The sequence below is a fragment of the Amphiura filiformis genome, chromosome 5, assembly GCF_039555335.1.
Source record: "Amphiura filiformis chromosome 5, Afil_fr2py, whole genome shotgun sequence".
Classification (NCBI taxonomy): domain Eukaryota; kingdom Metazoa; phylum Echinodermata; class Ophiuroidea; order Amphilepidida; family Amphiuridae; genus Amphiura; species Amphiura filiformis.
In genome coordinates this window covers 14,649,726-14,673,343 of record NC_092632.1, presented here as the reverse complement: position 1 = coordinate 14,673,343, position 23,618 = coordinate 14,649,726, and the positions used below count along the sequence as shown (strand labels likewise).

The following is a 23,618-nucleotide window of genomic DNA, read 5'->3' as shown; positions in this document are numbered from 1 at the left end:
TCTTTTTCATTCAAATGGTAATTAGTTCTGCCACAAGGCTACAACAGGACAGTATAATGTTTGATACATACATTCCAAAGTTCTGTTCTAGTGGCCTTCTTCCTGAGGCGACGTTTTCTTCCAGATCGAACTGGAGCCTGTGTGTACATCTGCATTGTTTATGTAGATATAAGGATAGGAGTCTCAGTAAAGATAGCTTGCACCTTTTGTTCATTCTCTATGCAGTTCAAACTTATTCTTTGTCAAACTACATAAAATGGTTAAAAGTAGTTTGTTTTCTGTTTAGTGGGAGTAACAATATCTATCCTGCCTCAGGTATACTTCCACGTTATCCACAGCAAACATCAGGCAATTCCATCTGAAATTCACACACCTCCTGTGAGAGACAACACTACCTTCTCACAAATTCAGCCGAGCATCATGATCACTTATAACTGTTGAACATGTTGTGAGGTTGATTTTACAGAATTTCTGGCACCCAGAGAAGATATTTTACCCTTCCCAGAATCCTTTGCAACATGATATATCACCTCAGGTCATCAACCGATACTCCCATTACTTTGTACAGGTTCCCTTTGAAAATATACTGGTCAAACCAAACATGGGTAGATAGTCAAGGAATAAATATGTTTTGCAAGATCTGGATGTGCTCTGTTCATTGAGGTACCTTTTGTCACTATCAAACATGTTGCACTAGATGGCAAATCAGTACAGAAAATTGAAATGGCAGAAATGCATTGTGGGAAGTGTAAGATATCTTCTCTGTCTAGCACTTATTTGCATAAACTGTTTTGGAATTCCCCAATCTTCGACACTTCGACAATCTTCTACTGTATTTGGATGGAAATTGTTGGATATCAATGATTAGAATTGTTAAATTTGGTTGGAATTCACAACGAGGGTTTGTTTTTCAAATGGAATAGCCCATTTTGCCTGAACTTCATACCATAAAAAATGTTGATGCAATATCAACTCTATTAGAGGTGTCTGCCAAGAATATACTACCTGCAAGCCACCTTGCTCCTCCTTGCAGGCAATATATATCGCATTGGATTTCCAGTAGGTGATGATAGACATACCAGAAATGACCTCTTATCTTACCTGTGTTTCAGCAAGGTTCTCCCCACTGTCACTATTGTCATCATTTGATGAGTACGATTCCTCCTCTTCTTCACTTCCCATGTCAATGTCTATTGAACGACCTGCATGAATTAAAAGAGAGAGAAAAAAGGAAAGTAGTTAAAATACAATACATTTGTGCGTTGTTGTTTTTTTGGATAACTGGATGTGTGTGTCTGGTTTTTGCAAACAAACAAAAACACAAGAAAACACTCTGCAACTGGGGACTCTCATGAACCACGGTCGTGTGCACTTGTAAGACGGTGTTGATAGATCACAAATAACATTATAATTCATTATAAAGAAGGTACAAAATTGGGATGTAGGGTGAGTGCATGATCAGCAGTAAAAATTGTATGAGTCTGTGGTAAGGCCAATGAAATGCAAACCTGTATGTCCATGGTAAGATGAAAATAGTCCCAAACAAAAATGTTTGGTAGACTCATAACCGTGCGATCTTACCTTTCCGATGTTGATTAAGATACTTCTTGCATCGATCCCGAGATGCGGAAAAACCAATAGTCATTTTGTCCCACATAAATGAATAAATAACAAAACCCCCGATCCCCGAAAGTGGACTCACCCATTTGGTGACGCACACACGATAATCACCCCTTATCCGACTTGGGCAGCCCCTACTCGGCCAAACTTGTAGGGGGGCGGTCGGGTTCGGATAATCAATATCGAAAGGTAAGATCGCGACCGGTTATGAGTCTACCAAACATTTTTGTTTGGGACTAGACTCAGTACACCGGTCGATCTTACCGCTTCCGATGTTGATTAAGATACTTCTTGCATCAACATCTGAAAGATCGATCTAGCAAGTAACCGACGGATGGAGGTACAAGATTGGCCAGCATCTGATAAGGATCGGGAGAGTGGGTAGCATGGTAATCGCGAGGTCAAACTATTTCCCCCCCTCACGGCCGGGAAACAGAAAGACCACGTGAACAGACAAAAACCCTGAACTGAAAGTTCAGTGGTTAAGAATAGAAACACTGGTTCTTACCATGTTGGAATTCTGATTGTTCGCAAAACACCTGATACCCAACCACCATATTATCTCCGCAGAATAGCCCTGGAGAACTTATCGCCTGGTCGTTGGTTTACGTTTTTGTAGTAAACCGTGGAAAAGGACGACGGGTTCTTCCAAGACACAGCCTGACAAATCTCTTCTATGGGGACCCCCCTATGGTAGGCCCACGAAGATGAGATAGATCTGGTTGAGTGGGCCTTGGGGCGAAGCGTCTTTTGTCCGCCCGAAGTCCACTAACACCTGGACCAGCCACCGTGCCAGAGTCTGTTTAGCGGCTGGACCGTGCGGTTCTGCGTGAGTGATAAATAAGCGGTCATGAGCCCTCTTAAGGTTTGTGTTCGGCCAAGGTAGTGCTGTAGCGCCTCACCGGGCACCACAACCTGTCTTCGGCTATTGACGAACCCTGCCCAATACTGGGGAGGAAGAGGGCGAGTGTCGGAATGTACTTCGCTCATTTTTGCAAGGAAATCCGGGCGAAGAAACAGCGTCGCTCCGTTGTTAGTAACACGGAGGCTGACTTCGAGACTGCGTGCAACTCTGAGCAGCGCCGTCCCGAAGCCAACGCCAGAAGAAAGGCCGCCTTAAGAGTGACGTATTTAAGGGTCGCTTTTGACAGGGGCTCAAAAGGGGGACCCTTAATATACCCAAGACTGTGTTGAGGTCCCATGGAGGGACCACCTTCCTTTCGGCGGGCGCTCGTTGAACATACCGTCGAGAAGAAGACTTAGGGACCCATCTGAATTGATAGTCGACCGTCTTGAATCCTCGATGAATCGAGAGAATGGCTGACTTATAGTTGGCTATCGTTGCCTGCTGAAGTCCTGACCTGAACTTTTCTGTCAGAAAATCTGCCACTAGAGGCACAGAGGCTCTAGTGGGAGATGTATTTCTCTCATCGCACCACGCGTAGTAGGGAGCCAAACGCTGACTATACGCACGGAGGGTAGACTCGTCTACCCCGGCGATGAGAGAAGCAGCTTCTGATGAAAAGCCTCCCTCCGCCGCACGTTCCCTGATAAGGGCCACGCAGCTAACTGCAGGTGCTCTAGTGGTAGACTTGGTACCTCTCCTCCGGGCATCCGGAGTAGATTTGGTAACTCGGGGAGTACTCGCGGCTGTGCCGCTAGTAGATCCACCATCGGTCGAAACCACAGGTGTTTCGGCCAGAACGGTGCTATCAGAATGACGTTGCAAGCCTCCCTCCCGCTCTTGGTCACCACCCTTGCGAGTAGCGAGATCGGGGAAAGCGTAAGCAGTCATTCCTCCCCAGTCTCACGGACAGAGCGTCCACGGCGAATGCCTGTGGGTCTGCGACCCTCGAGCAGTACACCGGCAGCTGATGATTGCGATGAGATGCGAACAAATCTATCGAGGGTGGTACATCACCGAAGATGCGTCTGGGCGACCTGCGGAGCAAGGGACCATTCTGTAGGTCCCGACACCTTTCCTCGTGACAGATCGTCCGCGAGGATGTTGGTGACTCCGCTATGTGCATCGCTCTCAACGTAATCTGCCTGGCCTTGCACCACCCTATCAGGCGTGAAGTGCGTGCAGGCACAACCGTGGTGACCTTGTGCCCCTTGTCTGTTGAGGTAGGCCACCACGGTTGTGTTGTCCGTTTGGACAACGATATGAGATCCCACGATCACCTTCTCGAAATGCTGGAGAGTTCTCTCCACTGCCCAAAGTTCGAGAAGGTTGATATGGAACTCCGTCTCCGTGGCCGACCATAGGCCCGAGACTGAGTCCCGTGGATGTGGCCCCCCAGCCCAGTTTTGACGCGGCCGGTCGTCACTACGTGGCCTTTGACCGCTGGTGCAGGGAACCTGACACCTTGAGTCAAATTGGGCTGATGGGTCCACCACCAGAGTTCTCTCGCGCGATCTCCGACATCGAACCGCGAGGGATATTGGGTGACGACTGGGCCTGTAAAAGGCTAGAAGGTGTAGTTGTATAGGCCTCAGGGGAAAGCGGCAGTACGGCCGAGGTCTACCATACTGGCCATAAGGCCCAAAACCTTCATCCATGCCACAGCGGTGCTCCCTCTGACTCGGCCAAGAGTCGGGCACACCTCGCCATGTTTCACCCTCTCGGTGAGGGCGCCGCGATCCCCTCCTTGAGGTTGATCTGGGCCCCTAAGAATAGTGGTGTCTGCGTCGGGACCAAATTGGATTTCTTGACGTTGATCAGAAATCCCAGGTCCCGCACCGCAACTACTAACTCCACGAGACACTGTGTCTCCAGTGGGTGCGTCCGTAAATGAACCAATCGCCCAGGTAGCAACACATGTTGACTCCCCTGCGCTTCAGGTACGCTGCCACCGCCCTGACCAGGAGTGTAAACACTCTGGGGGAGGTGGACAAGCCGAATGGCAGGCATCGAAACTGGTAAGTTTGACCCTGTACCTTGAAGCGTAGAAACCTCTGATCTTGAGGTGCGATCGAACATGCAGATATGCGTCCGAGAGATCTAGCGATGCCGCCCACATACCCTTGATGGGGCAGGCTAGCACCGAAGCGAGAGTCTCCATTCTGAACCTCTTGGGCCTGATGAACTCGCTCAACGGCTTGAGGTTCAGAATGGGCCTCAGTCGCCCGGTCTTCTTTGGAGCCAGAAAAAAAGTGCTCCAAAACCCCTTGGTGAAAGGGGGTAGACCGGGACAATCGCTTGCTTCGTGAGAAGCTGAGTGACCTCTGACAGTAGTGCCCGACGCTGGGGGCCGTCTGGCGGCACTACCGTGGACCTCTGAATCGTGCAGGCGCACGAGGGGTGGCTGGTAAATTCCAGTCTGTAACCCCCACTGACCACTGACAATACCCAGGCGCCCGGTGAGATGGCATGCCATCTCTGGGCGTAATGCACAGCGCCGCCCACAGGGGAATCCCTGTGGAAGTCCAAGGCCTGCCGGCATGGACTGTCGACCGCCCGTGCCCTCAGGACCGATCTGGTTTGCCACCCTTAGAGAACGGCTCTTCTTAGGGGGCTTGCCATACTGATCCAGCACTACTCTTGCGCTTCCCAGATTTTTTGGGAGGTGCTGGAGTAGCCTCGGGCTCGGGTGTAGTCTGTGGTGCGCGTCCTGCTGAAGCCGGAGCTGGCGCTGAAGAACGCTTAGAAGACTTCTTCTTCTTGTGCTTCTTCTTCTTTTACTGCCCTTCCCTTGGTCAGGGCAGCCTCTGACTTCTTCAGAGTGCTCTCATTGGTGGCCTTTTTCGCCCGGTCCTCCACCGTAGCGCAAAAGGCCTGACCAAAGAGTAGCCCCTGTCCCACCGAGTCTGACTTCTTCATTGCTTCAGCAAAGTCGGAGCCGTAAGTTGACTGGAGGGACAGACAGGCATTCTCCCGGCGGCGAGATGACATCCTATGGGCTAGGCCCATAGAACTCTCGTTGAGGTTAGCTGTTAGCACCGCTAACAGATTAACCTCGCGGAAGAGTTCGACGCTGCCCGTGGTCGTTCGCTACCTTCCTACCGAGGTGCTCGGCAAGCGTGGTAGCAACGCTAGAGACTCTGATAAGCGAGCGTGCTCGCTTATCGATGAGCTTTAGCTCCTCCTCCCACTGGGGGGAGAACGACCCGTGCGCCTTGGCCGCTAGCGGCAGGCGCTGGCAACGCGTCTGGATCCATGTCAGGGACCCTGAGGTAGGTTTCAGAGTCCTCCTGCGAAAACACGCAGTGGAAGCGTGCAAGCACGCACGGCGTCAAGCTCCAGCGAGCCTGACAGCCCTACTGAAACCTACCCTTGAGGTCCGCCGGGAATGCAAGTGCAGGCGACCCTTGTGTGGACGCGCTAGCTGGGCATCCTACTGAAAAGATGCCCTGGTCCTCCTGAACGGACTCCTCCTGAGAGAAAGCCAGGCCCAAACCTTGGGCCACACGGCTCATCACCTCAGCGGTGTCCGCAGGCGGACCATTGCTAGCGAGTTCCGCACGGGGAGGCGGGGGAAGGATACCTGAAGCTAGCTGCACAGCCTCATCAGACTGTGAGTCGCTACTGGTTTCATCTTCCGACTCCTTTCCTCGCCTTCAGACTCTGACTCACTCTCTGATGAGGAAGAGATCTGACGACGGGCATCTGAAGGTGGACAGGAGGTGTCGCCACCGTGTGGCTAGCCAACTGAACACCAGCAGAAGAGGGAGTACTCCGCTAGACCCCGAGATGCTAGCTATAGCACCCGGGATCCGTGACGCTCTCGCTGCTGTCGCCCTAGCCATAGCAGTGTGCGGCCTACCCTGAGCTGTATCAGGGTTAGCCACTCGCCGCCTGGGTTGGGTAACAACTGGTGGTACTGCTTGCCCAACGCTAGGCGGCACTTGCCACGGTGGTAGACCGTGGAAGAAACCACCCTGCGGCGGATACCACGGGCATACCCTGTTGGTAGCTGACCCTGAAAGGATCCGCCACCAGGGAAACCCCATGGAACGGCAGTACCAGTACCGCCTCCCCTGTTGCCACAGAGACTGTGGTAACCAGGACGAGTACTGCGGTACCTGCGTGGTTGTAGCGTAGGTGCCCGGTAGGGCTCCCGCCTGCGCACCACTGTACCCATGCCTCACAGCGCCCCGCTAGAGGATCAAGCCGCAGGTATGGGTACCCCGCTATACTGGCTGTCCCTTGGCTAAAAGGAGCTTGCCTAGTATCACGGGTAGCTGAGCGTGTATACCCTCGATCAGTCACCTCGCTACCTGAATAGGCAGTATCAATCAATGGAGCCATGCTCCGCTGAATAGATAGTGATCGATCATAAGAGGGTAATTGACCCATTGACTGTAATGGATCACCCACGCTCTGCTGGCTCTCGAGGACATAAGTGGGTTGTTGATCAGCCAGGCTGTTCAAACTACCTACCCTAACCTCTTGAGCCTTGCCCAAGGTCGCTGTGTGTGGCGGACCACTCACGGCAGCTATGGGCGCTGTGCATAGTGGCTACCACTGAAGTCAAGCCGTAGCTTCGACTCGGTAGCTGCCACTGTTTGCACTTGGGTCGCTGTCCCGTGAGAGACTGCGAGCCCAACCCGGTATAGCCGCTAGCCAGTCCCGGAGGACAGCCGGCAGCCATTCCAAGGCCCAGGGAATCACTCGGCGGTCCCACCATGGAACGCTGCCGTGTGACAACCCCAGTTGGTTCTGCTAAGACTACACCTGAAGCGTTAGCCCCGGTATCGTCTCTGCCAAACCCATGCACGTTTTCATTCGACCCTTGCGGGAACGAAAGGCGTGCTGCGTGCCGTGGATCAACCCAGGCAAGCCCGGGGTGCCACTGGCACGCTGCGTGCTACAGGCCGGCCGAGGCAAGTCCGCTGCACGCTGTATGCTAGGATTCAACCCAGGCAAGCCCGGGTACCCTTGGCATACTGTCCGTCGCCGGCTACTTCGCGGGTGCTAGACCCGCTGCGTTCGCCAGCAATAGACGGGTGTCCACCTGCAAGAAGCTCGCTAGAGATCTCACTGGTAGACTGGTACTCGCCTGTTAGGGCAAGTACCGCCTGCTGCCTGCTACTAGCTTAGGCGTTAAGTCAGTGCTTTCGCTGGCTGCTAGGCCTTCGGGCTCGCTAGCAGTCCCCGGAGGGTCCGCCTGCTTGCCCGGGACCGGAGCCCCAGAGGTTACCTTAGCGTGGCCCTTGCCGGCCTCGCTAGTACCTACCATATCAATCTTACCTGTAGGCTTCTGTTTCTTAGTCTTAAGTCTTCTGTCTGTGTCGAAGACCTAAACGAAAGCGCTACTTTCTAAATCCTCAAGTGGATGTCCGATAAGCCTATGCAAAAGGAAGCACACTTATTTGATTTAGAGCAATCCCTGTGGGAGTAGCAGAGTGGATGCGGGTCCCACTCTGGTACAAGGGAAGGGCATGATTGACAAGGCCTAGACATTGTAGTAATCGGGAGCGTACAGCACTACCCCCGAACACAAGCTCAAGCCCAATAAACAGACCCACACGCACAGTGGCTGACGCTGATGTAGTGGTATGATATAAAAATATATATACAAAGGGATGAAAAACTGAAAACCTTTTGGGGAAGATTTGTCAGGCTGGTCCTTCGAAACCCACGAACTCTTAGCAGTAACTCAAGGCGTCATCAGACGCGTACTGAAAGATATAACGATAGAGCACACCATAAACATAGCGATAATCACTCACCATACATGTATACACAGTACTGTACAAACATCTATTGTAACTTACTAGTCTGTTATAGTTGTTTTACGTGAGAACAAAAAAAATAAAATGGCGTCCTAAGGGCGGCCATTTTGAAAACGTGTGTCCCGTATATGAACGGAAACACACATACAAGCTAAGTTTTTGGATCGTTTTGTCACTTTTCTAGCCGAAAAATGTCGTCAAAACTATCTCCCTAGCGACTATACTGGTTGGTTTTTACCTCAGTGTAACAAACAAACTGTATATCTCGCCCTTTGGTTCGTAATGATACTTAGCGTTGGTAAAGAAAAAATCCACACGTCTATCTCATCTAGAAACCAAGGAGGATAAGGGTGATTATCGTGTGTGACGTCACCGAATGGGTGAGTCCACTCGGGGGATCGGGGGGTTTTTGTTATTTATTCATTTATGTGGGACAAAATGACTATTGGGTTTTTTCCGCATCTCGGGATCGATGCAAGAAGTATCTTAATCAACATCGGAAACGGTAAGATCGACCGGTGTACTGAGTCTATTCAAATATTTAACTATATACAAGTATTTACATTAATGCTTTGTATTTGGGGGTGTGCAATACATGTGTACATGCTTTAATATGCACAAGTGTTACACTTGTGTGCGTGTTCGTTTTCACATTGAATGGTGTACATGTATTTCAAGGTTCAAGTATATTTCCCCGGACTGCAAATTAGGGCTGTTGTCAACAAAGACTAGTCATTAAAAATATTAGAGATCATAAGATTAAATTTTACCATGAAATTTTTAGGTATAAAAAAGTAATAATTGAGCACAAGATGACAATGATGGGGTGGATTAATAGACTTCATTTTGTAATGGCAAGTGACTGATATGATTATGTGTAATTGACAGTAATATTTTGATATAAATTGATGACGCATAAAATGGTGTCTGAACATAATATTTGGACTTTATTGATGTATTGCTTTGTCAACAACTTGCCGACGTTAGATCTTGAGATTTGACAATTGGCAATGTATGAAAATTCTACTCGGCAACAGCCCTACTGCAAATATCCATTTTTAAAATGTGTATCTTACAAAATACAACTGACTTCAATTGTTGGTGACAATTTGAGGAAGCTTGTGGTTGAGCTTTACAAATGCCTTTTTTAAATCATCAAAGCCCAGGCATCATAGACAGATAACCTGTTGTCAACGAGAACATGGTATGCAATTTAAAAGTGATGAGAACAAAGTACAGTACAACAAGTCATGCTGATCCAAATAAAGATGGCCGAATGCCCTGATATGCCCTCTAGTCATAAACGAGTGGAGGCACAGGAAATGCAACTTCCCTTCCATCATGTCTTATGTGTTGGCACACGGCCAGTACATCAGAACCCATTAAGGTGACACTGACACCTGTGAGTATCTTCAGAGTGGTTGCAACCCCTAACCATACCCACCACCTAACCTTAATCTCTAATGCTATACCAAATCCTAATCCTAACCATAACCCCAAATCCTAGCTGGTTCTTCCTTCATTTCATGTATAATATTTTGCAGTAAACCTTTGACGAGTGCGACTACCGTGATGTTGCAAATTTGTAGCTAACAACGCATACGGCGCACTGTTCATTCATAAATATCCACTCGGCAACAGCAGATTGCCTCAGCAGCCAATCAGAGACAAGTGCGTCCAACGCAGTAAATATGCAGTGTATGATTAAAATACGAGCTCGTCAAAGGTTTACTGCAAATGATTATAGAATACACAGAATTGGCCTATTGCCAACTTCGCCAAGACTTCATTGGGAGATTATACAGCTTAATAATGTATGCTGTATAATCTTGATATTAGGCAATAGGCTATCAAACTTTACTACTTAGATTAAGGAAATCCCTAAAACCTAACCCTAATCTCAAGTCTTATCAAGTAATCAAGGAAACTGCATCTCTTAACTCCAGATCAAAGCTGTCTTATTTCCAGTTCCTAGATTCAAAACACCATACAATTTATAGCTATTGACTACTAATGTGTAGTTTAGGTCAACACTTGGAGAGTGAGAACTTAATTTAAAGGGTCCAGGGTATGACAAATAAAACTCAACCATGTGTGTCCACAGTTAGATAGTGAAAACGTCCAGTGGTGTATCAACTATCTGTTCATGTTTGCTGGTGGGTAGGGAATAAAGTTTGTCTCTGGTCTCACAAGAGGTTAGAAATCAATATGGTGTATATTGGGGGTATTTTTCCACAATGATCTTTACATTACATTTGGACTTTTTCATGATTATGCTAGATACTTTCTTTAAATAAAATCAGGGGGAAAAACCCAGAACTGAAAATAAAACACAAACGAACAAAGAAAATGTACATTATTTGCACATTTTAAAGAACGTGCATGGTTGACCATTATTTTCTTTTACATTTGTTTTTGTGTGTTTGTATGTGTACTGGTTTGCTGTTTTTTGTTATTATTCATGTTATTAATTTTTGTGTTTTAGGTTTGTCAAATTGAATGGCAACATCAACTTCAATAAAAGTTTTTCATTTTGCCCACTTAATCCTATCAAACAATAACAAGAAACCCACACAAAAAATGAATGAACCAAAATAGAAACTTACAATTCAATGATTACATACTATATGCATAACATACTGCAAGGTGCTGCCAACAGGTGAATGACCTGTCCTATACCAAATGCAAAATTCACTCACTGTATTAATTAAATGCCCACTGGCAATCATTTAAACATTTGTTTCACCTTGTAAAAGAGAACCTATGAATTAAAAATGATTTGTTTACAAACCTGCATGTAGGATATTTAAAGGATTTATCACAGCAGCTATGGAGCAGAACATGAAATACAAGGTATGAAATACATGACTTGGTACATCATTGTATCTTTCAACTTGTTCTGTGTTGGCTTAGCAAACAACAATTTTATCAACCTAAATATCTAACATGCTGTATGATGGCATGATGCACTAACGATTATTTCCTGATAAAGGTAGCCCTATCAACCAACAAAAACACATGCCTAGTCGAGCCTACTGAACAACAATTCCACGCTACTTCACACAATATTATTATAGGATATTCAAGAAATTTTGAGAAAACTAAGAAACAAATGTACTGCAAACAAATAAGTCGTGCAGTGTAACCTCTTGTTTAAAACTGTAGGATATCAAAGGAATAATTTGGTAAGAAAAATGCAGCAGAAATACTGCGAATTGTGAAATCATGTGGGTGTTTAAAGAGTGATAGATGCCAAGCATTAATTTCCTAATAAAAGACTCATGGCACAAGGCTGTGTGTATGTATTTGTAATATTGTTGCTGTTAAAGCGATGTTAACTGCATTACACTGCAGTCTAGTCCTCAGAGATCATGTCAGATGCCATCCCAAAATGTACCCTGCAGAATTTATTTAACATTTTCTTCACAGGCAACTGGAGTGTCTAACTGTAACCATTTTTATTGAAGACTTTATCCTTTTCCAAACAGGTTTGTTTTCAGAGAGGGTAAGGAGAAAAACTATGTGGACATACATCAACAATCCTTTAAATGTTTTGCCAGCCAATGTCATCACGTTTCAGAACAAATTTGACAGCGCAGTCTTTAAAGGAGTAATAATTTCCACTTTGTTTTAATTCATAAGCCATCTAATAATGTTGGTAATTGATTCTGCTCTTTCAATATTATAGATTAGTTGTGTGTATCATAGACAAGTGCATTTTTATTAAATTGAAACTTATAGCAAAAAGAACTTGACAATTCTCATAACTGTCAACCATTTGTCACTGACTTGACAGTTTAATCAGTTGTGGCATTTTGGAGAAATACAGCATACAAACTCATCACAATTTCTACATTTCCCTTCAAATCTATTCATGTATTTATTAACCATTACAAAACCTGGTGAATATCTTCACTGTTTTATCAATTCTGAAACAAAAGCTGACATGGGACTTACTAGAAGACAGATGCCAGCAAGCCAATCTGCAGCTATTGACCATGCTGACAGAAGAAATTCACTCCCAGAAAGGGTGGAGAGGCCAGTAATCGTGCTACAACTATACCCACCCAGAAGGACTACTACAAGTAAGAGCTACATGTATAAGTATTCAGTTTCTACCTAGGACAATTAACATAATTCTCTCCATGTAAATATCTGCATCAATTAGGAAAAATAAAGCTTTAAACAACAGCTCAAATTCAGCAACCTTTTTTGAGCTAATCATGCGGGCTCTTCATCACCAAAATGTGCTTGCTGGCCTACTTCATGTCAGCACCCTGTGCTGGACATCCAAATTGATAGATTGCCCACTTCCCAACAGATGCAGATATTGAAAACCTTGCAAACCAATCACATGGCTGCCAAATTGGACAGGATCATTCACTTCAAAACAAAATCCTAGTCAAAGTGTCATAGTTTCAATATTTTACCATTACCACAGAAGTTATTCTTGACAGCTTTTGCCAGTGCCTAATACTTTTGGTTAACTCTTAGACAAGTTTTCAGACAACACATTTCCCTATACCTTGTGTTGTTTCGAGTTTGGTACATCACCACCTGTGTTAGGTTGCGTAGCCTTGACACATGTGGGTGGTTCTCGGAATCACATCTTAATATGTTTGTGTGTAATAGTGGCACAATGCGAACGCTCTCTCAGAGACGCATTTTACCGTCTACCCAACTCAAGCGATGCAAAGTATACTTGCGCTACGTTTTGTATCAACCCTCGCATCCTACATTTGCCTAGTTTTATATGAGCAGTGAATGTAGAGCTAAAAGCCCTTCAAAATTATTTACTATATCCGACTTAATCCCTACAGGTGACAATCCGCCAATTTAGCCCACACAGAGATCAAACTATTGGCGCAAAACAAATTGAAATTAGAATTGGGAGTTCCTCTTTCAATTATGTACATAAATCTTACAGGTTTGTAACATACATGTAGTCAAAACACACTCTTTCCTCTTGAGAAAATGAATCATTATGATTTATTGCTGCTTACAGTTAACTGTTACAATGTTACTCCCAGGCTTTCAGAATTTTAATCAAAAAACACTCAATTATTATTAATTTACTGATAAGGTACTGATGATGCAAAAATCTTCATGGAACATAAATGTTAATAATGTATTGTTTATAACATTAATACAGGGTGCATCAAAATCGTTGGTACCCATCAGTTATGGTGTTTATAGAACAGTCTGCTTCATTAAAATACATTTGATCCTACTGAAATGACCAGAATGCATTATGATAACATTGTACAAGAGCACCATGGGTGCTGTAGCTCAATTGTTATTTGAAATTTGACGTAAATATAATGTTCAGATATATGTATAACCGTTGAATATATCAAATTGTTGTTTTTTTAATATACTGGTATTTAATTGTGTTTATAACATTTCTTTATTTATTTATGTCAAGAATATTGCTAGTTGGTTTTATAAAAACGAGTTAACTCTCAACATTAACAATAAAACTAAATAATGTAGTATTTGGTGCATCTCACATTCTTACCAAGTTCAACAATATGACATGCTTGATCATACAAATGAATTCAAGTATCTTGGTGTTACATTTAGATCCACTTCTCATGGTGGGGATGTGAAACAAAATTTTAATTTTACGTGGCATAATGTACATGTATATAAAGGTCATTTACGTGCAACAGGGCCCTCCACCTTTGTTCCATAACCATTAAAGGCTTAATGTACGATTTCCGTCAAATTTTAATTTTGTTATTCTTTATTCAAAATATTGAAATAATATTGGTAATAACTGCCGGGGAGGGTTGCTGTCCGTTTTAAGTTGATATAACGCTAAAAATAGCATTAATCTAAAAGTCAGGTGGATCACGTGGCTTCTACACTTTGAAATGACAATAGAAGCCCTGCATGCTCTTATCGATTGGCTCCAAACAAAGGATTTGAACCGGTGTCCTTCACTGTAATCATGGCGCAGTGCAGTCCATTCAATCAAATGTTGTCATCAACCTATTTGATCATAGTGCATTTTTTTATGTTTGTGACATGAACTGTCGCGGTAGACTGCAATCATGCTTTTGTTGAATGCATTTGAGAAGTCCGCCACATTTACAGGATGATATGTCATATGCACATCCTCTATATGACAGTCTTGTCCATAATCACTGGTTGCTGATGGGTACTAATCATTTTGATAATCACATACTCTTCACTTAAGCAAAATTCTGGTGTGTTATTTTATACTTTCATAAAAATATCCATCTTTCTTTTTCTGCATTATGATTCCGTTAATCCATAAACCTATTAACACACTTTCAACAGAGTATTGACAGTTTAGAGTATCAGGTCATAATAACAGATATTCAACCCTACATTAGCCCTTCCTATGGGAAATCAAGGCGTACTAAAATATCCTTTAGTTTTTGGTTTTATCTGTGTGTTTTTCCCTTCTTCTTAAGGGCTGGGGTATGAACGTTTGGACAGTATTTATTTTGGGACATTAGAGCACATCAGACATATCGAATTGCATTCTGAATCTGAAGAATGTCATTCTGATATCAAATAATTTTGATTTTTGAAATTCGCAATTTAATACACATTTTATGGCAAATCATTAAAAATTTATATTTTGATATTTAACAGTACTTGAAGTAAACTTTATAAATCTGATGATTTATACTTAAAGTGTATGTAGGTGGGATGAAAAGCCGACGATCAATTGAAAATTTTGACCTTTCAGTATTGAAGATATGGATTTTTTTTCCCAAAACACCAACAAAAATTAGGCCTTTTTGGGGAAAAAATCCATATCTTCAATATGAAAGGTCAAAATTTTCAATTGACCGTCGGCTTTTCCTCCCTGCTACATACACTTTAAAATATATCATTAGATTTATAAAATTTACTTCGAGGACTGTTATATATCAAAATTTGAAAAATATCAAATTTTATAATTTGTCATAAAATTTGTATTATATTGTGATTTTCAAAAATGAAAATTATTTGATATCAGAAAGACATGCTTCAGATTCAGAATGCAATCGATAGGTCTGAGGTGCTCTCATGTCCCACAAAAAATACTGTCAAACGCTAATAAACGCTCATTTTAGATCCCTTAAGAGCACAAAATTGCATTTGTGATGATTAGAGATATTCAGACCCATCTTAAGGTGCCTCTTTCCATTTTGGGAAAATCTCTCAGATAAAAATTCAATGACTTTTGAACAGTGAAACCCCACGCTATCTGGAAACAAAATCTTTAGACTGATCGTTAGTTTCATCCTAGCGCAGGTAAATATCTCAATAAAAATCACTCCGACAGGTGGACAAGAGGTTATCTCTGATGAGAGGAAATGAAACTACAATCATTATTTTCAACAATCAATTTTCACCATCATTTTATTTAAAAAAACAAGTCCCAGCTTGTGCCAAATTCACATTTCTTATTATTTATTTTCTTTGAAAACTAATTTGAAAGAACACAATGCAATTTAATCAAAATAATGTATTATTTGGGCGTGTCAACTTTGTTATATAATACACTCAAGAGGTGATAAAAATATCATTTTTCTCAATACAATCCATAAAATGCCAAAATCATGACATTTAAAACCACTTAAACCTTGTCAATGTCAAAATAGATGACAAAATGCCAAACACAGTGGTAAACTCTTACTATTTTAAGTTTAGTTAGAAATAAAGCTGCAAAAAACACTAATGTGTTGTTGCTAACTGTCTCTGTTTCATGGTCATATAAACCAGAACATTTAACGCATTTCACAGAGCAATTAGTTTCTCTTGTGATGGTACCGAATGTCTTTAATCAACTTCCTCGGCAGTATTCAAGGTTTCTTTTCGCATGGTTTAGAAATATAAAAAGGTTTGAATGTAAGAGAAAAAAAATCTATTGGGTTGTATGATTGGCATGTAATGCACTGACAGTTGTAGCAGTGCAGTAATGTTGATTTAGATGCGGGATATGTAAATCGAACTAGACCCACTTGGTAAAATTGCACGTCACTTACTTTTCTATGGAACAATATTCACAAGGAAGTAATTCCATTTTTAGATGCATGAGGAAAACAGAGAACCTGGGGAGAATCTGTGAGATGAGTATGGACTGGAAAACAAATGAACATAAAGCCGTTCGGGCACTGCTTGGATTTGTACCCCAGACTTCAGTGGTGCTGAACCACTACAATAACCCCTTCTCCCCTGATTTCCCAGACAGGCAAGCCAAATTTCACTGAAGATAGCAAAATTTCTAATTTTGGTATGTATTTCATACATGGGGAAGCAAAATTTCCCTCTATATTCAAAATTTTCCCAGGAATCAGCTTCCTAGATTCCACATCTTTCAGAACTGCTAGGGTGTGGCCTTTCTTCTTCTTATACAACCATGATAACACAATCAGTTTCAATGAAAATGTCACATGAGATAAGTTTATATAACTACAGTAAAAAGGACCTATGATGCACAGAAAATCAACAAGATATTGATGTTGTCTTCCAAAGGCGTATACGGTCAATAAACTCACACCCACCCACCAGTTACCGAATCATTGTAATTGAACAGATTTTTTCACATATCGTACTTTAAATTCCATTAGGCATAAAAAACACAAGGACTTTTCTGTAGCAGAATAAATAGGAGGGTTTTGCTGAACTGAATTCAAAACTTATTAAAATAATTCAGTTCCACGGTCAATAAACCTAACCAAAGTTATTGACTATTATCAATAAACGTAACCAAAGTTATTGAGTATTATCAAATGACATGTGTACGATACAGTCTTGGTTCTGGTTCTTTACTGCCTAATGCCCCTGAAAGGGGTCAAACAAGCAGGTAGTGCTATACGGATTACTGCTGTTCTTATATACATTTAAGCAATTGCAACTGCTTTCTCCCAATATTATAGTAGAGATGTTTCTCAATCAATGGTGAACAAAAGTTGACTATAGTGGCAGTCACAACCCGGGAGTCACAATTACACCGGCGTGTCCAGGATCTTTTCCTGCGGGGGGCTCAGAGGGGCTTTCAGAGTTATGCAGGGGGCTTAATAGCTAAAATCGCCAAAAAACTGCTGATTTTACATGATTTTTAACAGAGTGTGGGGGCTTCAGCACCCAAAGCCCCCCGGACACACAACTACTCGCAGTGTATATTGCTTTGTAATTATTTTGTTCTCTGCTGTGATTTTTGGATGTCTGATGAAATTTTCTCCACTGCAATTTTCCACTCAAATAATAAGCTTTGATTGCGGTTTGGTTCTTTTTCTCGCTGATTTGTCGCTGTGACACATTTTTGTGCCAAAAAAAAACAGCAAAAGACACACAAAAGGTTGAAAAACATACTGGCCGTAACGGTTCTAACATTGTATCCAGTTGGCCAAGCATCATGGTGTTATCCATCAGTCAGTCAGTGAGCAACATATGATAGTATTCAGCTGGTCCCATCAACCCTTTACTGTATATATAATACATCTCACTAGGGTATACCATTGACTGCTGAAAGCAATTCAATACATCTTTCAAAGCTAGTTTACACCTAGCATTTTTAAAGCTCAACTATTTAGGTACAGGTTTTTTCAAGACTTATAAATTTCATAGGAAAATGCATCTCTTCAAAGCAATTTGATGCTTTTTACACAATTTTTATTGACATCCCTAATATTATAGATGACATGTTTTATTAGATATGAATGTATGATTTCTAAAATTATGTACTGCTATCTTCTGTAGATAGCATGTCCAAATTTCATGAAAAATACTCTACCTAGAAAGCAATTTGACGCTCCCTACAAATTATATTGCCATCTATAACCATCACAGATGACATGTTAACTTAAAATGATAGGATGTTTTCTGATTGTTAGCATGTTCTGTAAATTGTATTTTATCTACGATAGATAGAATTCTTGGTATTAATTTTAATTTCATTGCTATCTTGAGTAGCTTCTTATTTAAAGCATGTTTTCTTTCTATTCAATTGCTATTTCAAGTAGATAGTACATAGTTTATAATACGCATATAATATTATAGTCAATCAAAACAGTGGAAATAGTGATAGATACTATATAGTAGATCATGTAATTAAATACAAAACCCACAAAATAATGTTATTACAGCATGATTTTTTTACCTGGAATTACACGCCCCAATGACAATCATCAGATGACTTATGTATTTTATAGCTTTACGAATATAAATCAATATATTCAGTAGATGGCGTATGAGCTTTGAATTTTCTCCTCTCAGTAGACAGCATATTTCCTACCAATTTTATTGCTACGTTCATCACAGATACTGTAATTTCTATTTTCTTATACTCCCAGCTTAAACGCAGCACAGTATCTTTAATTTTTGCTACCTTTGGCTTCTCTCAATTCAAAGCTGCTATCATCAATCAAACGCAATTATCTACAATTTATACCCTCTAACAATTTATTTTGCTATCTTCAGTAGACATTAATCTGCAATCTATAGTAGCTGACATATTTCTATGAATTATACTGCTATCTTCAGCAGATGATGTCTATGAATTATATCGTTATCTTCAGTAGATGGTAAATCTATGAATTATATTGTTATCTTCAGTAGATGATAAATCTATGAATTATATATAGTGCTATCTTCAAAAATCCATGATATTGTTATCTTCAGTATATGGCATTTCTATGAATTATATTGTTATCTTCAGTAGATGGAATTTCTATGAATTATATTGCTATCTTCAGTTGATGATAAATCTATGAATTATATTGCTATCTTCAGTAGATGGTAAATCTATGAATTATATTGTTATCTTCAGTAGATGATAAATCTATGAATTATATTGTTATCTTCAGTAGATGGTAAATCTATAAATTATATTGCTATCTTCAGTATATGGTATTTCTATGAATTATATTGTTATCTTCAGTAGATGGTATTTCTATCAATTATATTGTTATCTTCAGTAGATGGTATTTCTATAAATTATATTGTCATCTTCAGTAGATGACATTTCTATAAATTATATGGTTATCTTCAGTAGATGGTATTTCTATAAATTAGGCTATTATTGTTATCTTCAGTAGATGGTATTTCTATGAATTGTATTGTTATCTTCAGTAGATGGTATTTCATTGATTTATATTGATTATATTGCTATCTTCAGTAGATGATAAATCTATGAATTATATTGCTATCTTCAGTAGATGATAAACCTATGAATTATATTGTTATCTTCAGTAGATGGTATTTCTATGAATTATATTGTTATCTTCAGTAGATGGTATTTCTATGAATTATATTGCTATTTTCAGTAGATCTTCAGTAGATGGTAAATCTATGAATTATAATGCTATCTTCAGTAGATGGTATTTCTATCAATTATATTGTTATCTTCAGTGGATGGTATTTCTATGAATTATATTGTTATCGTCAGTAGATGGTATTTCTATGAATTATATTGCTATTTTCAGTAGATGGTATTCCATTGAATTATATTGCTATTTGCTATCTTCAGTAGATGGTAAATCTATGAATTATAATGCTATCTTCAGTAGATGGTATTTCTATAAAGTGGATGGTATTTCTATGAATTATATTGCCATCGTCAGTAGATGGTAAATCTATGAATTATAATGCTATCTTCAGTAGATAGTATTTCTATAAATTATATTGTTATCTTCAGTAGATGGTATTTCTATGAATTATATTGCTATTTTCAGTAGATGGTATTTCATTGAATTATATTGCTATTTGCTATCTTCAGTAGATGGTAAATCTATGAATTATAATGCTATCTTCAGTAGATAGTATTTCTATAAATTATATTGTTATCTTCAGTAGATGGTATTTCTATGAATTATATTGCTATTTTCAGTAGATGGTATTTCATTGAATTATATTGCTATTTGCTATCTTCAGTAGATGGTAAATCTATGAATTATAATGCTATCTTCAGTAGATAGTATTTCTATAAATTATATTGTTATCTTCAATAGATGGTATTTCTATGAATAAAATTGCTATCTTCAATAGATGGTAAATCTATATAAATTATATTGCGATCTTCAGTGGTATTTCTATAAATTATATTGTCATCTTCAGTAGATGGTATTTGTATGAATTATATCACTATCTTCAGTAGATGGTATTTCTATGAATTGTATTGCTATCTTCAGTAGATGGTAAATCTATGAATTATATTGCTATCTTCAGTAGATGGTATTTCTATTGTTATCTTCAGTACAGTGGTATTTTTCTATGAATTATATTGCTATCTTCAGTAGATAGCATGATTGCCAACAATTCTTTGCCTATCTACAGAAGGTGGCAAATGCTTTTCAAATTGCTATTTTGTATACAACACACAAATCATCAGACACAATATATATGTTTGGTTTTTGAATGCGTATGGACATGTGTGCTTCTTTTCTTTGCTTCTTTGTTTATCTCTTAATTAAATTTACTAGCATGATCTATATTATAGATCAATACTTTTGCCAATGAGAGGGCTAAATAAATGAAGGTTCATCAACAAATTGCAGCTTTCAATAAATTTCAATTTTGTGCACAGCCTAATTTTTATCCACAATTTAATTTTCCACGTTTTGACTTTGCCTTTTTTGCACATGCTGCATAGGATTTCTTTTCAATATTGTCTTCCCACATACTTTCTTTGTGTTCTGCTCCAATTGAAACCATGCTTTCATTCATTTTAATTTCACTTGCAATAATGGTATATGAGAGCCAAATTACTAACTAACAGCACTGAACTTCCCTGAAACCAAATGAACACAATATCGATAACATCCATCTCCAATTCTAACATCATCCATACACACACATATAATTAACATTATGCTGCAGAGTGTGAAGGCTGGCTCTGATTTTGACATAATTGCTTTTGAAATATGTAGACTGTAAACTCCCGAGAGAAGAGACATTGAATTATTATCCTTGATAGAGATCTATTGTGCAAGTAGTTATGATATTGTTAATTAGTTGAGGGATTCTCTAAATCCTAAAGCTGAAATTATTCTTTTTGTGCAATATTTGTATTTAATGCAACAGTTTCTTGAATCTAACCCAAGGGTTGTCAAAAGTCAACCACTGATTTTGGTCCCTGACCAACTCATAAATGTAATGGAAAACATAAGAAACTAGGATGTATTTGACCCTGAAGCATGTCTGTTTGAAATGTATTTGGCCCCCTGGTGGCCCTCAAACAAATAAAGTTGAGAACCCCTGATCTAACCACAGTTACCACACAGTGTATTGCCTTTCAATAGAACTTGAAAATAGTGCTATTCTTAAGGGCGTACTACACCCATATATTGGTTTGATTGGTCTAAATAAATATTTTTTCATTTATAGCTAGGCGATATATGCACGGATCATGTGAAATAAAAAAAATATGAAAAAAGAAGAAAAAAGTGCTTTTAAACAATTGTAGTAAGTCATTTTAGCCCTATATATATTTTGTTTACTGTATCCTAGTTACTCAGATGCGTGTTTCATAACAAACCATGATTTATTCTATTCAGCATGTTCAAGTAGGGTACATGAATAGAATACATTAAATCCTTTGTTATACTCTCTATAGAAAATCTAGTGGTGCATGCAAAATATATAAACACTTACACAATGGATGTATAGTCATTAGTCAATAATATTATAATGTGTTGTTAGGAGAAGAAAAGGCTATTAGGTCACCGTATGTCAGGTTATAGGTCAATTGGTTCAGGTCAAATTTAAGCATCAATTTTGAATACACATGTGAGAGTTTGTGATATCATAATGAGGAATAATTTTGATATTCTGTCTTTAACTGGATATATATCGAGAAGTGCAAGGTGGATATACTAATATACCTTGGGATGTAAATGGTGAGTACAATTTAGAATGCCTAGTTGCGATGGATTTCACAAATAAATATAAAATAGTTACCAAAATCACAAACGTTAAGCTTACGGAAAACTACCCAATATGGTGGTATAGGTGACAAGAATACAATTTTTTTCAACATTGCTGTAGTATGGTTGTGGTAACCTGTTACCTGTGGCTTAATTAAGTTTCAGTGAAATAATGTCGCAAGTTAAAAATACAAAATATAGCTCAACATTGAAAATAGAAGCATTTTAACCAGTTCCTTTTTGATAGTTGTGGAGCACCAAGTTCATGAAGTTATAAAAGAAATCAGGAACCACTTATTCCCATTTTACATATCAACTTTATTTCCCTAACGTGTTAGCAACACATATCCAAAATTTTAACGAAATCCGTTGATAGTAAGCTTTCCAAAATGAAGTGAATTTAAATCATCAGTGATGTATCACCTTTTGGCTTCTACTTTTAAAAGCATGTAAGCTACGTTGATACCGATGCCACCAATAAAACGAGAAGATTTGCCCCTTCATTTTGCATACCACTTTGTCCATTTTTTTTTTGTAATTTCTTCACAAAATGCAAAAAAATGCAAAAAAAATCAATGGGTGTAGTACCCCCTTAACTGAGGTCCGTATGCTTTCCTCAAGGCAGTAATTTAGATATTGCGTACACATTTTCATAAAGGAAATGACACAAGCTTTCTCACTATCATGACAGATTCCTGCAAAAATGAGTTTTGAAAAAAAATCACAAAATTTGATTTTACTTTACTGCCTTGAGGCAAGCATACAGACTATAGTAAACAACATACAGAAAATAAATTGTGTCCATAAATTGTGCCTATACATCAAATCAATAGTGTGTTAGTAAACCATTTCTTTCTCACACAAATCTGCTGTCATAATTGTGCACAATGCTTAACGCTAATTTTGAGTGTGGCTCTTATTGAAATATTGAATTTGTTCCTGATATGCTGGCATCTCACTGCAAAAAAAAAAAAAAAAAAGAAGGAGGAGGAAAACATATTGAATATGCATGTCACTCATGGTTGACGGTGGGTCAGTGCATGTCCAATCCATAATGCAATTATGTGACCAAGCACGTTATGGTAGCAAATGGGGACATTTTTGATAAGAAAATTCCGTAAGGTGCACTAGTACATGTATGGTGTAACTAACTCACCTCAAAATTATAGCAAGAACTAAGTCAAATGATTACCATCAATGATTTCAGTTGTAAATATGTTTTTTTCTGTCTGTAAGTCGATTATTACAGTGCTGTGCTATTTTTATCGCAATATAGTGAATATACTAAAACATTCTCGTTCTTCAGCCTCAATCTATAGTGTGTAGTAAGACACAATTTATAAAACCTTTGCAACCAAGATGATCCATGGGATTGTGACTATTATCATCTAAATTGACCCATTTAGATACTATGTGGCTGATTATCACATA

The 23,618-nt window shown here is 40.0% G+C and overlaps 1 protein-coding gene across 5 annotated transcripts in view; it reads right to left on the bottom strand.

The window, feature by feature from the left end:
• The window catches only part of LOC140152691 (phosphofurin acidic cluster sorting protein 2-like), a 156,613-nt gene that overhangs the window by 60,305 nt on the left and 72,690 nt on the right, over window positions 1-23,618 (bottom strand). For 4 of the 5 annotated variants that reach the window (XM_072175149.1, XM_072175151.1, XM_072175150.1 and 1 more), the window contains exons 6-7: window positions 1,102-1,202; window positions 72-149 (exon numbers count right to left, since the gene is read on the bottom strand). In XM_072175149.1, coding sequence (XP_072031250.1) covers window positions 72-149; window positions 1,102-1,202 — 179 coding nt within the window. The remainder of the gene's footprint in view (window positions 1-71; window positions 150-1,101; window positions 1,203-23,618) is intronic. The other variant, XM_072175153.1, reaches the window with a different exon arrangement.